Source organism: Argopecten irradians, chromosome 5 (assembly GCF_041381155.1).
Source record: "Argopecten irradians isolate NY chromosome 5, Ai_NY, whole genome shotgun sequence".
In the NCBI taxonomy this organism is placed as follows: Eukaryota; Metazoa; Mollusca; class Bivalvia; order Pectinida; family Pectinidae; genus Argopecten; species Argopecten irradians.
Window position 1 is genome coordinate 29,477,288 of NC_091138.1, and position 18,513 is coordinate 29,495,800.

The 18,513-nt window shown below is 35.8% G+C and overlaps 1 protein-coding gene across 2 annotated transcripts in view; it reads left to right on the forward strand.

The window, feature by feature from the left end:
* The window catches only part of LOC138323467 (transmembrane protein 94-like), a 46,561-nt gene that overhangs the window by 12,764 nt on the left and 15,284 nt on the right, over positions 1-18,513 (forward strand). For both annotated transcript variants that reach the window (XM_069268106.1, XM_069268107.1), the window contains exons 11-15: positions 66-118; positions 13,594-13,659; positions 16,228-16,349; positions 17,914-18,007; positions 18,226-18,334. In XM_069268106.1, coding sequence (XP_069124207.1) covers positions 66-118; positions 13,594-13,659; positions 16,228-16,349; positions 17,914-18,007; positions 18,226-18,334 — 444 coding nt within the window. The remainder of the gene's footprint in view (positions 1-65; positions 119-13,593; positions 13,660-16,227; positions 16,350-17,913; positions 18,008-18,225; positions 18,335-18,513) is intronic.

The window sequence follows — 18,513 nt, forward strand, 5'->3', positions numbered from 1 at the left end:
GCACCACCATACCTATATTATAACTATCATACTTTTCCGTTATTTTTTCTCAATGACTATTTCAGCTTACGAATCTCCTAGCCATGTAGAAGTACTGGACCTGACTCATGACAGCAAGGTAGGCGCATTTTACCTTAATATAATTAGATGTTAGAATTCAGCTTTATAGTATGCTGTGTATGTTTGTGGTTTACTGATGACATCAAAATTCATGTATATTCACTAATCTGTACTGATTCTACAGCTTTAGGTAGAATATCAGAATCACTTCATGTTGTTAATCTTTGTCATTGTTACATTTGAATACATTTTTGAGAGTTTTACCATGGTTATGGTTCAGTTTAATGGTGTGGGAACAATCTTTGTTTGCCATATAGAGAATAGAGATATTGTAACTATGAAACAAATCTAGATTGGTCACTTATTTAGTGATTTATCACAAATATATGCTCATAAACTAGAGAAAATTTTCAGGATGACCTATAGTCATCATGTTTGTCTGTTGTCGTCCGACGTGCACCGTGCGTTAACTTTACACATTTTGAACTTCTTATGTTCTATTGGTGCGATTTAGCTGAAACTTGCATGAAATGATCCTGACATCGTCCCAACCAAGGGTTGTTATTTTTTGGGTTGATTCGAAATCCAAGTTGCCCGCCATAGCCACCATCTTGAAAGCACATTTTGAATTTCTTCTCACGTTCTACTGGTGCGATTTAACTGAAACTTGCCTGAAATGATCCTGACATGGTCCCAACCAAGTATTGTTATTTTTCGGTTCGATCGGAAATCAAAGATGGCCACCACAGCCAGCATCTTGAAAACACATTTTGAACTTCTTCTCATGTTCTATCAGTGCGATTTGGATGACCGTTTAGGCCCTTGGGCCTCTTGTTCAAAACCAAATCTGATGAAAAAGTTATTTGTGATGTTATTACCTCCTGTAACAGTGTATTATCTACCATTTACATGCCAGTAGATTGATAACATTTTGTATTTTTAGCTTGGCTGGTCAAAAGGACCAAGGTGAGCGAATGCGATGCCACGGTGTCTGGCGTCCATACGTTCGTCAACATTCAACTTCTTCTTCAAATGTATAAGTATTGGATAACACTCATATTTCATTGGTAGCATCCTTACAAGTAGGGTTGACTATCGCTTACAATTTTCACTATTGCAATACTATTGCTATCGAGGGAAACACTATTGCGATAGTTTAAGTATTGCAGAATACAATTGCAATAGTGTTGTGATAGTATTACACACTGAATTCCATGACAATTAGGTCAAAGAATGGGCCGGCATAATGTGCATCTAGTGCAGTATATTTGTTTAGAGTTACTTGCCTTTACCTGCTAGCGTCAGTACCAACTCAAACGCAATGAAGATGGTGATTGAGAACATTGTCAGTGTTTGCGTTTTGATTGAATAGCATGGAAAAGTGACATTTTATCGTGACTGTTGGTCTGTTACTGTATGAAACCTCTGTGAGTACATGATTTTAGTCCAAGTTACAGAAAAATATCTGACTATTGAAACTATCGATAGTTTGGCGTACTATCAGCGATTGTTATCAACTTTTTGAAATTGCCATCGATTGATCGAGTTGAGAGGCATACAATCGCAATATATCGATAGTCAGATGTATTGTTACACCCCTACTTACGGAATGGGGATGAAATCCCTGAGGCTGAAATTCTTGGGACCTGAAGGACAGGGCCAAAAGTGTCAATTTGGCTATTTCCATATAAACGACTTCTATGAAACAAAAGCATTGGATAACACTCATATTACATTGGTAGCATTCTTATGGAGTGGGAATTCAAAATTGTTCAAATGGTAGGTAAGACTTACCGAAGCATGTAGGGCTTTGCCCAAAAGGGTCAATTTGGCTATTTCCATATAATGGCTTCTTCCTTGAACCTAAGCATTGGATAACACTCATATTGCATTGGTAAAATTCCCCCTCCAATCTCAGTCTTACAACATTTACACAGCACTCAATCATACAACACAAAAATCAGTGATACAGCACAACACTCATTCATACAGCTCAACACTCAGTCATACAACACAGCACTCAGTCCTAGAGCACAACACTCAGTCATAGAACACAACACTCAATCATACAACACAACAATCAGTCATACAGCACAACACTCATTCATACAACACAACACTCAGTCATACAACACAGCACTCTGTCCTAGAGCACAACACTCAGTCCTAGAACACAACACTCAGTCATACAACCACAACACTCAGCCATATAACCAGAAAACTAAGTCATACAGTACAACACAACACTCAGTCAACAGTACAACACAACACTCTGTCATACAACACAGCTCTCAGTCATACAGCACAACAATCAGTCATACAGTACAACACTCAGTAATACAACATAACACTTAGTCATACAACACATCAATACAACATTGCACTCCCTCATACAACATAACTCCCAGTCATACAACACAACACTCAGCAATACAACACTTCCTTACAACACAACACTCAGTCATACAACATAACACTGCCATACAACACAACACTCAGTCATACAACATAACACTCAGTCATACAACACAACACTCAGTCATAAAACAAAACACTCAGTCTTACAACAAAACACACAGTCACACAACACAACACTCAGTCATACAACACAACACTTAGTCATACAACACAACACTCAGTCACACAACACAACACTCCCACATACAATACAGCACTCCCTCATACAACACAGTCCTCTATCATACAACACAACACTGTGTCATACAACACATCACCCAGTCATACAACACAACACCTTCATACAACACAACATACTGTCATACAACACAACACTGCCATACATCACAACACTTTGTCATACAATACAACACTAAGTCACACAACACTCTGTCATACAACACAACACTCAGGCAAACAGCACAACACACAGTCATACAACACAACACTCTGTCATACAACACAACACTCTGTCATACAACACAACACTCTGTCATACAACACAGCACTCTGTCATACAACACAGCACTCTGTCATACAACACAGCACTCCTTCATACAACACAACACTTTGTCATACAACACAAAACTGTCATACAACACAACAATCTGTCATACAACACAGTACTCTGTAATACAACACAACACTCAGTCACTAAGGCACAACACTCAGATATACAACACAACTTTCATTCATACAACACAACACTCAGTCATTCAACACAACACTCCTTCATCCAACACAACACTGTCATACAACACAACACTTTGACATGCAATGCAACACTGTCATACAACACAACACTCAGTCATACAACACAACACTCAGTAATACAACACAACACTCAGTCATACAACACAACAGTCTGTCATACTGCACAACACACTGTCATACAACAAAACACTGTCATACAACACAACACACTCATACAACACTATACACACTCATCTGTCATACAACACAGCACTTCATCATACAACACAACAGTCAGTCATACAACACAACAGTCAGTCATACAACAAAGAATTCAGTCATACATCTAGTTTTCAATTATACAACAATAACTAAAGCATTGTCACAATTCTTACATATTTAACACAACATTCAGGCATACAACATAACACTGTCATACAACACAACACTCAGTCATACAACACAACACAAAGTCATACAACACAATACTCAGTCATATCAGGTCCAGTCGATCACTATATAAGGACATAAACAAAACTTTACGTCACTCTCTACTTATCCATAATGCATTGCGTAACTCGTCCAATCGAGTAAATGACTTGTGGTCACATGATCACCTTTACTATGTATTTACTATATGAAAAACATGTGTTGTGTGTTCAATTTTTTTTTTTTAATCCCGGGTATGTCATTAAATGATTAAATTAACTGATACCTCGAACAATAAATGTTAATATAATTATAATCGATTTCACCATTGGAAAATTATGTATTTATACCAAATAAATAAGATATATCAATAATGGTTACCGGCAATGTACTTCTACTGTTGATATATCCCGTATCTGCGTAGAGTACATTGTATATAAATATTTAACTAATTCTAAAGGTAGAATGCTTCAAAATTGTGTAAAGTTTATATTGGGACTACCTATTTAAAGCATCTCTAATACCCAATTCATTTACCGAAACTACTTTTCGTTCGTAATATTAGTGAAATCCCATTCGGAAATTGATCACTTACGCTTTAGATGTGAACCGTGTACAATGCTTATGCAGTTTTATCCGAAGTAATCATTTTGGTTGGTCGGGTTGATCACAGGGACCTGACACGATTTTTTAACCAATAGTATACATATAAATATAATAGTATCAAGGGTATGAATGAACTCGGCGGTAGAGAGAAACATGCATATTTTTAAAAATAACCGTGATTTTTTTTTTTAATAAACACCATTGACGCATATCTTACCTTCAAGCATCCTCGATACTCCAGGGGTTCCGATCACATACGATCTCTACACCCCTGGACTATCTCATAGTAAAATTGAAGGCAACTCAGGGGAATAAATCTGAACCAATCACATCAAATGACTAAATTACCTTTTCTGTTCTTTTGCCTCTAGTTTTACTATGAGATAGTCCAGGGGTGAAGAGATCTTAAGTGATCGGAACCCCTGGAGTATCGAGGATGACCTTCAAGAGAAATGTCGTCTCGCCTTTAATGGGTACCTCAAAAACAAAGCCGAAATCACAAAATCTACGCTTGTGGTGGTAAACAGTACCCATAACTGTGTTCATCCACAATCTCCTTTGGAGGTGTCATGTCTCGTACTTTGTAGAAACTCCATTTAAACATCATGGTGCTCAATTACTTTTACCGACGAGCGCAACACTACATAATTTGCATAATGCAGTCACGATATGTAAAATCGAGAAGCATTCCGAGAAAAAAACAACATGGCGGTCATGGTAAAAATAAGTTTTTCATCGAAAATGAAAGTTTTCAAAAGTAATTATCTAAATATAAATCGCTGTGTGACGTATACATTAACAAAGTTAATGTATTAAGGTATTTAACGAGTATAAAAAGGTCATTAGTTTATAATGGAAAACAAATCCTGTAAAGAGTACATACATTTTCTCTTTTTGTCAGTCTTAAATTAAGGCATCCTCGATACTCCAGGGGTTCCGATCACTTACGATCTCTACACAGTCACATGGACTATCTCATAGTAAAACTGGAGGCAACAGAATCCATGGGTGTAGAGATCGTAAATGATCGGATCCCCTGGAGTATCGAGGATGAAATTAAGGTGGCTACAACTTTTACGGTAATGTATCAATATCATTATCTGCAGCTCTTACTGAATTAATGACAAACAATTAACATACAATAAGTCACAGAGAAATGTCACATGGTCGATTCTCTAGTTACTGTAATTTATTTTTATACCGACTGTTGTATAAATTAACGTGTGCTATGCGTTTGCACGAAATATTTGAAGTCATTGCGATTGACAAACATCTATTGTGTGTCATAGTACAGACACGGGGTTATCAAGTACAGTCTTTTGACTATATACGGACGGCCTCTATATGTGTACCCACTATTACACGTACACAATGTATAGAAGTGTCCGTTTGCTAATTCTATAGAGTCGAAAGCCTGTGTACTAATGGTGACAGTGCATGGCCGGTAACAATTACTGATGTATCTTATTTATTTGGTTTAAATACTCACATTTCCAAAGGTGAAATCGATTATAATTAGATCAACATTTATTGTTCGAAGTATCAATTAATTTTATTATTTAATGACTTACCTGGGATTAAAAGAAATAATTGAACATACAACACTTGCTTTTTGCATAGTAAATACATAGTAAAGGTGATCATGTGACCACAAGTCATTTACTCGATTGGACGCGTTACGCAATGCATTATGGATAAGTAGAGAGTGACGTAAAGTTTTGTTTATGTCCTTATATAGTGATCGACCGGACCTGCATATAACACAGCACTCCGGCATAAAATACAGCACTCTGTCATACAACACAACACTTTGTCATAAACACAAAACTGTCATACAACACAACAATCTGTCATACAACACAGCACTCCATCATACAACACAACACTCTTTCACACACACAACACTCTGTTATACAACACAACACTGTCATACAACACAGCACTCAGTCATACAACACAACTATCAGTCATTCTTTACAACACTCAGTCATATACAGCACTCCTTCATACAACACAAAAATTTGTCATATCAGCACTGTCATACAACAAAATACTCAGTCATACAACACAACTATCAGTCTTACAACACAAAACTCAGTCATACAACACAGCAATTAGTCACACAACACTACACACACTCATACAACACAACACTCAGTCATACAACACAACACTCAGTCATACAACACAACACTTAGTCATTCAACACAACACACACTCATAAAACACAGCACTCTGTCATACAACACAGCACTCCGTCATACAACACAACACTCAGTCATACAACACAGCACTCCGTCATACAACACAACACTCAGTCATGCATTACAACACTCAGTCATACAGCACAAAAATCTGATATACAACACAAAACTCAATCATTTATTTTCAAACTTAGTCATACAACACAAGGGTTAGTCATACAAAAATACACACAGTCATACAAACACATATGAACATATGTTATTCAAATAACACTCTGTCATAAAACAACTCTCAGTCATATAACAATACATTCAATTCTGCAGTAATATATTGGCTCATACAGTGCAATGATCAGTCGTACAATTTGTTAATGCACCTCAATACTCTGGATAATACAGGTCTTATATACTCTTTACAAACTTTTCCTCCAAAAAGTTGGGAAAAATTTAATTGAACTTTTCCGAAATTTTGATTTCAAGATGATAGTCAACCAAACTTTTCCTATGTCTGATTTGCAGGCCAAAAGGGTTCTATAGGGGGGGGATATGGATATATGGATTTATTTTTGAATAAATTTGACTCAGTTTCGGAGATCAAATTTCCTATTATCATAAGGCAAATAATATGCAAGGGAAGTTTCAAAGCCACATTATGAATTTCATTCCTAGTAATGATCAATATCATTAGCATATATACATATAGTTTCTACATGAATAGTTTTTGCATTTTACTTCTGACTTAAAGCATGGATGATTATTGGTGAAGTAAAAGCTAGATTTATTGTAGCTGCTGTAAATATTTTATAACCCAGGTGACTGTTAAGCCCATTTTGTTTCTTGTTTAATTAATTTCTTCAGCTTTAATTAATTCCTTATTGAAAAGAAAGGCATATGTGTGTTCTAACACTTGACATAGACTTCATTAGTGTTTGAAAGGGTTTAATAAATATGGCTTTACGTAGGTGGTGTGATGAACTGACAATGAGTCGTGGAAGACATGTGTATGTCAGAGCCTCTCTCTGACTCGTGTGAATTCCTGTCAATAGTACACATTCAGGTTAAGTACAGTGGATTTCAGCATGAAGCTATTGATTTTATACAGTGACATGCAGCTCTAAGTTCGGCATTCAACACACACATATCTTCATATAATAATCCTAATTTCCATAGTGGACTGATCGAAAATCTTAGAATCAGAACCAAATGGGACAATCCACTTTTAGAAAAATAGGTAAAGCAAGGCGTAGAAGTGCTGATGCACTTTAACAGAGATTTTTAAGGGTTCTTAGAGAGAGGAAATATACAGATTACAGAGTACACCAGACTAGCTTAAAGTACAACACACTAGTCATTACATAACCTCACCATCAAATGATGGCGTCACAGGACAGACATTGCCTCTATCTGGTTGGAGAGTCACAAAATTCAAGACCTATCTAGAAATAGAATTCTGTTTTATTTTTGGAACCTGATCATGACTATCAGTAATATAGTGACACACATCTGGATGGAACTTCCATTGTGGCCATTTTGAGTAGTTTTATTGTTAGATTATGGCTTTGTTAGAATTACTAGCATGGTGAGGTGTTGTATGAATGGTAATGGACATAGTTATGGTTAAACCTGGTGGTTATGTTATGTCAAATGTTACACCCGGGGATCATTATAGCCCTGACATTTCAATGTAACACTGGCCTTGATATACCAGCAGATCTTTTCAATACAGATATTCTGAGGTGGTATCTGAAATAAATCATTTGGGAAACAGCAGTACATAGTTTTGTAAGAAAAATGTTATATTTGTTGGTTCTAATTATCGATTCCTTTTTATCTTAATGTCACCTTCTAAAACCCTGTCTATAAAATAAACGATCTAAATGACAAAGAAAGATAGTCTTTATATAGCCAAATGATCTATATATAGTACAGAGTTCAAATTATGTTGAAATTGGTTATACGGAATCATAAGAATGTAGGTGGATATCACTTAGACAGGTCTTACTGTACCAATTAAATTTAAGGTACGTACTTAAGTGGAGAAAATATTACTAAAAAAATGTTTGTTAGAAAAATATGATTTGTGAATGGTGAAGGTATATACAAATGTACATGTATACATCAATTAGTTGTCAGTTACAAATCTGTATTTTGTTCAATGATTTAATTATACTCTTTAGTTTTGGTATAGTTTTATATTATCAATTACAAATCTTGGTTTTGAATATCAAGTTTTACCTGACACCAGTTGTATAGATCTACCTTTAATTTGGTAAATGTCTGGTTTATAATAAATTGTATCTGGTCATAAATTACCTATTAGTGTTTTGAATAATTTATCAATTAGCATTCAATAATTAGCTTAACCTATCAATAATTAATGGTATATGTAAGTATTACAAACCCATACTTGGCCCATATGATCAGTATACATGACCAGTCTCTCTGTATGTATAAAGGTACGTAATTATACACCTTTGGTATATATGTTAGTTACGGATGAATATAAACTGACTTTGTATTATGGCCGTATTGTATGTAGAACTTAATAGTTAAACTATTAGCTTCAAAGCACAGGGAATAATAATCTTTTAATCCAGACATATCTTTGATATGGCATCTTGAGCAACCTTCAATGGCTTTGACAGCCTGGAAATGACAACTTGGTATAATGTTCTCAGATGGAATACAGGGCAGGCCAGTTCATTGACATGGTTGAGTCCATGTGAACATGTACATTGTTCATGTAGACCTGACATCCCTACAAATTGTAAAGTTGACATCTCCCTTCTGGACTAGGCCACTTTGTTACAATAGGTGTGAAAAGGATATTGATCGAGTCTGACAATAGCTGATTTCTTGGCTTGTCGTCATCTTATCATCGTGGTCTACAAACCATTAACACTAATGTAACAAATGTGTCTGGTCGATGTGGTACATTATCGTCCACCTGACTCTATCTCCTATATGTACTGATCAGTATCCATGAGATAGGTTGACAAATTCAAACCTACCACAGATAGTGGACTTTCCAAATCATTTCAAATCCAGACACAAGTTCACTTTCATGCTTTGGTATGCTCATTAGTTCTGATTCTGATATGGAAAACAAAATAATGGCTGACAGTTGACCATCTTGAATTTGTTCAGTAATTGGTACATTCATTACTGCTCTGATGGTTGAACTGTAATGTGGTTATGCTATCTTGACTTTGTTAACTTCTATGACATAATTCTATGTTTGTATCCTCATCTTTTCCTTATCAATCCATCCATTGTTTATGTGGCCATTCATGATCAGTCAAGACAACTTTTGACTTTTAATTTCAGACTGTGTCATAACCTTTGGTCTTTGGTTATGACATGGGTAGGGATGACATAAAACTCAATCGACTAAGTTTGTTAAATTGATTTTTTACCTGCATCCATTAGTAAATATCCCAGTGGTTAAAAGGTACATTCTGTTAAATGCTTCCACTACCATGGGGAAATTCAAGGTCATATTCCAGGTCGGAACCTGAAACTGTTTGTGCTCTTATGACATATACCTAGAAGTATGATTTGTTTACAAAATCCATTGTTATTTAAAACTCATCTTGTAAATAAAGTTAAATTAGTGTTTGACCAGATGATAGTGTGATACAGGACTACTGGGCCTCTTGTCCATGATAGTGTGATACAGGACTACTGGGCCTTTTGTCCATATACAATATAACACTGTGCCATTGATAGATTCAGTGTTAATGATACATGTCATAGTCTCTGTGATATAATTGTCATATAGAAATAGTTATACCAGCCTGTGTAAATGGTTTGATCTGACTTTACCATTAAATGTGAATCATCTCATGTTCTGTAATTGTCTCCATGCATAGAAACACATTGATTTTATCACAGAAGAGTTTAGATATTGATTGTATAAGGTACATGTAACGTTTCTTATCTTCTTGTATCACAGAAGAGTTTAGATATTGATTGTATAAGGTACATGTAACGTTTCTTATCTTCTTGTATCCAAATTGTGTATTATATACACATATGTTGAAACATTTTAAATATTTAGTAATGCTGTATATTTTAAGTATGAATTTCATTATTATTTAGACAATATCATATCTCCTCCATATAGCTGTATATGACCACCCCGCACATGTATGATGTATGTGACATAAGGATGACATCAGCAGCAGACTCCACAAGTGGGAGACCTGCATCTCTATCCACAGCCAGACAATATAATGGTGGCCGTCTGCTGTGTCTAATGTCTACCCCAGACAACTGATCAGGATGTATTGAGCAGGTATTGAAGGGCCAGATACAAGTACAGGGTTACAGTGCTCCCAATAAGAGGCTCCGTGTGCCAGATCCCAGACCTTGGGACTGTAAGCGGACAGTTGAGCTGTACCCTAGGAGAGACTGCCTGTACTTTTCACTGCACTGTTCAGCTAACAGTACACACCAACCCTGCCTGGGCAGTTCCATTGTACTTTTAGACAACATGGACTGGCCCTGTGTGAGGAGGAGCAGGGTCTCACTCAAATGTACTCTTCCAGTTTCAATCAGCTGTAGGCCAATATGAGGTCAGATTTAGTATCATCCTGGATCAGTGGGCCATCACCCCATGATGAACTCTCTACACTGGAAATTGAATTGTTTATGAAAAAGTGGGTGTGTTTATATTTTTGTGTTGACTGTTTACATTGAAGGCAGTTGACAGGGTGGTAAGAATAAACAGTAAACAGGATGTTGTTTAGCTAGGAGAGGCTGTGGAGGTCAGATGGCTAGTGGACTAGTGCACTTAGGCTGACCAGTGGGCAGCCATGTATTGATCTATCTAATCAACATCACCATGTAAACTATTGTTCACCACAGAGTTGTTATATACTTCAGTGTTTAAAGGTGGGCCAGAGTGCAAGTAGGGGATTTAGGTATACCAGAGGTAAAGAAGGTCAAGATAGGGTGAAACATGGTATCCAGCTTCAGTCATCTTAAGGTCTACTGCGAGAGGTGATCTCGTCTTCTGAGCTGCTAGTGACACTTACCTGTACAGAATTTATAGGATACAAATTGTGAAGCCTTACAGAAACTCGGTCTATAAATTACACCACAGCTATGTTTAGTGTGTACTCAGGTGTAAGACTTTATGTAAAGTTTGACATGAAAGATTGTTGGCATTTTTAATTATTCATTCGTCATCAAGAATGCAAATTACATGTATCTTTAGGACAATCTTTTGTTGCATATGCAGGATTTCCATTAGTAATATGTGTAATGGCGCGGTATTGTTTCGCCACACAATGGTAATGGTGTTACTGGGCTTTGTAAGTCTGTAGATTGACTCGTCATCTGTAATAGAATTATCTGCCAACAATTTGTCAAGTGTAAAAGTACAGTCTATGCCCAAAGGCTGTTTGATAAGGCTGTAACGATAATGCACACTTTTGAATGTTGAAGGTGCTCTATTCTGTACTTTATAAATCACTCTCAGATGTTTGCTCCGTTTTTCTGGCCATTGAAAGCCCAGCATGGAACCATAAGGCCTTACCTTATGCACTTTAATAAAATTTATCACCAATAAAATTATCCTGTAATATCGTCGATATTGTACTTTTGCTGCACCCTGTGTTCCCTCAAGAGTCATAATAGACTATCCTGTTGATAGAAAATGGGATGCGACAAAGTAGAAATTAGGGGATGTAGGCTTTAGAAAGACATGTAGGGCATGGAAATTTTATGTGATATTTGCCCTCTATCCTGGTGTGTGCTGGCATCTCCTCTACATTGAACACGCCAGGGATTCATCTAAGTCATCTATTCATAACTAACCAATATGTTATTCCTCCACATGCAACATGTGCAACATTCACATACAGTATTGGAAATTCTGTTTGCCAATGTTGAATTAAAATTCCTCTTTCGAATGCAAAACATTCTTCATTATATCTTTATATTGTAATTGGTAAGTGTTTACTATAGATAATTACATGTAAGTAGGTGTTTGCTGTAAATATATGTCTGTTTATGTTGGATGAATACAAGTTTCTGATATAGGCAGGTGCTTGTTATTAAAGACAGAAGTCTGGTTTAGACAAGTATCTTAATGATATACTCATGTGCTTGTTTAAGTAGGTGTTTTTTAGACAGATATTCATTTAAGACAGCTGTCTGTTTAAAACATAAGTCTGTCTTAACAGGTGTTTCTTATGGGCATTTCTATATTGTAATGCAGGAATTTGTTATACACAGGTATCTGATATACACAGGTATCTGATATACACAGGTATCTGATATAAACAGGTATCCGATGTAAACAGGTATCTGATATACACAGATATCTGATATACACACAAGTATCTGATATACACACAAGTATCTGATATACACTGGTATCTGATATACACAGGTATCTGATATACACAGATATCTGATATACACACAAGTATCTGATATACACAGGCATTTGATATACACAGGTATTTGATATGTACACAGATATCTGATATACACAGATATCTGATATACACAGATTTCTGATATACACAGATATCGGATATTCACAGATATCTGATATACACACAAGTATCTGATATACACAGGCATCTGATATACACAAGTATCTGATATACACAAGTATCTGATATACACAGGTATCTGATATACACAAGTATCTGATATACACAAGTATCTGATATACACAGGTATCTGATGTACGCATGTATCTGATATATACAGGTATCTGATATATACATGTAACATGTATCTGAAATACACAAGTATCTGATATATACAGTTATCTGAAATACACATAGATATGTATCTGTTATTAAAGACATGTGTCTGTTAAATACATTAGTTATAAACAGGTGCTGATATGTTGTTAGCTGGTATGGTTCCAGACAGGTCATCGATCTTACAGACAGGTGTTTGTCATAGAGAGCTGTTTCTTATATGAAGCCTGTATGTAGGTTTTCCATTATATGCAGGCATCTGTCTTATAAGTTAATTATAGACAGCAGACAGTTAAAGTGTCTTGTTATCTACAGCTATGCAATAGAGTTACCATATCACTTACTGATTTTATACATATAATGAGTGTTCTCATTATAAAGAACAACTTTTGACTAAATGATATATTTTGTGTTTGTAGAATGTGTTTGGACTGCGGTTTGATGATCCAACATGGAAGAACCACATGAACTCTCTGAAACCCCTGGTTAGTATTACTTATTAGATGTATTAATTTCCATTAGAGTCTTTCATTTATTCATTCAATAAAGTGTGTTTTTTGTATATATATAAACAGTACTAGTTTTTATGTTCTATTGAATAGATACATTTGTCAATTGATCTGAGCAGTAAAGTCCATATTCCTTTGGTAGGGGTGTGGAAGCAATGTCTAAGTTTAGTTGACTGTTTCAACATGGAACGTTCCAAATGCTCTAACTGATTACAGTACACTTCCCCTGGCAGTATAATAGCTACAACCTACCATTGTTAGTTGGACTGTTCCAATGGGACATTCTGGGACGAGTATGAGCCAGAATGACTGTACACTAAGCACATTAAAGTGGATGTGTCAAACCAGTGTAAATCAATTTGAAGGAGGCTTCCTGCATACAAACTCTCTAACAGAAGTGCATTGTCATTTGGTGAAGATTACACTAAGCATACATGATATGTATTTGTGTATGCACAGTGTCAAATAGATACGGGAACATTCTATCATGGGTAGAAAAAACTGTAGGTAACCCTAGTAAAGACTTTCCCATTTGTATCATAAGCTAAAAAAACTCCCATGGTAGTATGAAATATAAAATAAGAACTCTTTTGTAGATAACATAAATAAAAAAACTCACATAGCATTAAATATGAACTTTTTCAAGGTAACATAAAATGAGAACCCTTCCATGGGCAATATAAAAAAAAAATCCTATAGTAAGATGAAATAATAACCCTCCCATGGTATCATAAAATAAGAACCATCCCATGGGTAACAGATAAAAAAATTGTCACATGGGAAACATGAAATAAGAGCCCTCACATGGGTAATGTCAGATAAAAAAAACTCTCATGGTAACAAGAAAAGAACCCTAACACGGATAACATAAAGAACCCTCCAATGGTAACATAACTTTCATAAGATAATAACCCTACAATGGTAACATAAGATAAGAACCCTCCCATGGGTTACATAAAATAAGAACCCTCCTATGGTAATATAAAATAAGAACCCTCCTATGGTAGCATAAGATAAGAACCCTCCCATGGATAACATAATATAATAACCCTACAATGGTAACATCAGATACGAACCTTCCCATGGGTAGCAGAAAATAAGAACCCTTTCATGGATAACAAAAAAGAACCCTCCAATGGTAACATAAAATAAGAACCCTTACATGGATAACATAAAATAAGAACCCTCCCATGGGTAACATGAAATAAGAACCCTCCAATGGTAACATAAGATAAGAACCCTCTCATGGTAACATAAAATTATAACCCTCCCATGGTAACATAAAATAAGAATCCTCCCATGGTAAAATAAAATAATAACCCTTTCATGGTAACATAAAATAAGAACCCTACCATGGCGACATAAGATAAGAACCCTCCCATGGTAACATAAAATAATAACCTTCCCATGGGTAACAGAAAATAAAAACCCTTACATGGGTTACATGAAATAATAACCCACCCGTGGTAATATGAAATAAGAACCCTCCTATGGTAACATATAGTAAGAACCCTCCTATGGTAACATAAAGTAAGAACCTTCCCATGGTAATTAACATAAGATAAGAACCTTCCCATGGGTAGCAGAAAATGAGAACCTTCCAATGGTGACATAAAATAAGAACCCTCCTATGGTAACAGAAAAAAAGAACCCTTTCATGTTAGCATAAAATAAGAACCCTCCCATGGATAACATAAGATAAGAACTTTCCCATGGTAACATAAAAATAAGAACCCTCCCATGGTAACATAGAAATGATAACCCTCCCATGGATAACATGAAATAGGAGCCCTCTCATGGGTAACATAAGATAAGAACCTCCCTCAGTAGCATAAGATAAGAGCCCTCCCATGGTAACATAAGATAAGAACCCTCCCATGGTAACATAAGATAAGAACCCTCCCATGGTAACATAAGATAAGAACCCTCCCATGGTAAAATAAAATAAGAACCCTCTCATGGATGATATAAAATAAGAACTCTTACATGTGTTACATAAAATAATAGCACTTCAATGAGTAACATGGAATAAGAATCCTCCCATGGGTAACATAAGATAACAACCCTCCAATGGGTAACATAAAATAATAACCCTCACATAGCTTACATGAAATAACAACCCTCACATAGGTTACATAAAATAAAAACCCTCCCATGGGTCATATAAGATAACAAGCATCCCATGGGTAACAGAAATAAGAACCAGAACCCTCTTATAGGTAACTTAAGAACTCTCTCATGGCTATCTATCAGATCAAAATCCTAACAAGGGAAATGAGATTAAAAAAAACAACTCCCAATTGATAACATACGATTAGACTTCCAGGGATACTGGATATTAAGTATGTTATAGATAACTTTGATAGCTAGCTGGAGTCCTATATGTGACAATACTGTAAAGTTTAGTATGGTAGTGCCCTTGAAGTTGATCAGTTAACCATTGAATACCGCAAAAATTTTGTAATTAAGAAAAAAATACCAATGTTAATGTCACAAAAATAATGTAGATGACTTTGATGTGATTTAGCTATTTTGTCTGATCAGGGCCTGAACATTCTGCTGAACACATGTAATGCTAAGACAGTCGAGTGGTATACTCAGTTCACTGACCATGTGGCATCCGAGGCTTTGGAGAACGAGGAGACAGTGGCTGTGGTCAACAGGAGGTACTGAATAATTACCCTATGTTGTTTTAAAATTGATAAGTCAAACTAAAAAGCTTCATGTCATCAGAACAATGTGTTATGGTACAATTTACATCTTTTTAGGTCACTCAAGTGACCTTTTCTAATCGCCTTTTGTCCGTCGTCGTGCGTCGTCCGTCGTGTGTTCGTAAACAATTTACATTTTCGACTTCTTCTCAAAAACCGCTGAAGCAATTTCAATGAAATTTTGCACAAACCTTCTAAGGCATAAGGCCAATCAAAATTGTGAATTATATGACCCCCACCCCCCAGGGGGCTGTGGGAGGGGCCAAAAGGGGTAAAATTGACTAAAATTTCAAAAATCTTCTCCTCCACTCACAGATGTGGTAGAATCAAATACTCTTCATAGATAGAAAGGTCTCAAGGCCCTCTACAAAAATTGTGAATTATATGACCCTGGGGTCTCAGGTTTCCCCCTGGGGAGGGGGTTAAGTTTACTATAGTTTATATAGTGAAAACACATTTTGGAGCATTACTTGGTCATTTATAATAGAAAATTAGTCAAATGTTGTCAGAATTATCCCTATGAAATGGCCATTGAATTCTATTAACAAATTTTCCATAACTGACTCCCAGGGGCCTTAGGGGCGGGGCCAAAAGGGGTCAAATAGGCTAAAACTTCAAAAATCTTCTTCTATAATTCTGGAACTGGTAGAATCAAATACTCTTCATAGATGGAAAGGTCTTAAGGTCATTTACAAAAATTGTGAATTATATGACCCTGGGTTCTCATGTTTCCCCCTGGGGAGGGGGTCAAGTTAATTATAGTTTATATAGGAATAAACACATATATGAATGTTTTTTGCTTATTTTTCATAGGAAATTAGTAAAACTGGGTTATAATGTTTAGCCTGAGATAGCATTTTATCGTCATAACCATATTGGTCCTGGCTGACCTCCAGGGGCCTTAGGGGCGGGGCCAAAAAAGGGTCAAATAGGCGAAAACTTCAAAAATCTTCTTCTGAATTCACAGATTTGATGGAACCAAATAATCTTCATAGATTAAAAAGTGAAATTTATGAAATGACTGACATTGACTGACTTCTTATTTGGTTTTGTTGTTTAACATTGGCAAAGCAAATTGGAATTTTAAGCATAAGGTTTGGTAACATAATACACTATCAAAATGAAAAACAAAACATAAAAAATTCTAAAAGGTTCAACTTTAAAGTTTATTTTAATTCGTAAATACTTTTTACAGATTTGAACCAACTTTGCAATGCTTTTCTGTAGCAGCACACAGGTGACCGTCAAGGCCTCTTGGGCCTCTTGTTTCTTGTACTTCTGTAATCAGCTTTTTGAACAAATAGCCACCCCGTACACATGATTTCTGATATTTGGTATTATTTGATCATATAAATCATAACTTTGGCCAGTCTTAAAGCCTAAGGTCAAAAAGGTTAAATATATAGAAATCTTGAAACAAGTGTTTTCAATATTCAAGAAACCAAGAGATCTAATATTTCATTTGAAGTGTTTAAAACAAAAACATGTTTGAAGGAAATTACATCCTCTATATTTACAGATGTTTATGTGAATTGGCAAGACAGATTGGTTTCTCTGAAAAGGCTATGGATATCTTTACTATGGAGCGGATTCTCGGCATGTATAAGCATGTGGTAAGTAAAGAATGAAATAATAACTGTAACATATGTTCTGAAAAATTATATCTTGAAATCCCTTTCATCAAATTTGCTGACCTACTATAAATAGATATTACTTTTATTGGCAAAAATCATTTATGCTGGTCATGATTCATTTTTGGATAAAATTTTAATGCATGAGAAGTATAAATTGTTTTTGTTGTGTTAAAACAATAATGATTGTACTGCTACAGCACCCTGATGAGTCGGCCAAAGAAAGACTCCATCGGGCAAAGTCCTTTATACAACACAAGATCCCAATGCCTAACCTAGTGTCTGTAGTCGTCAGGGAGAAAAGCTCAGGCAAGTGGCATGGGTAATGGAAAATTGGTAAAAGATCTCAAAGAAGGATAAATAATATTGCTCACTATAGTCTTATCCCTTATATGAATGTTGTGATATATCATAACTATTCCCAGTCGTTTATAGCTTTCTCACATGAACTACACAATCACTGTTCTGGAATGAGCCTGGTTATCGAT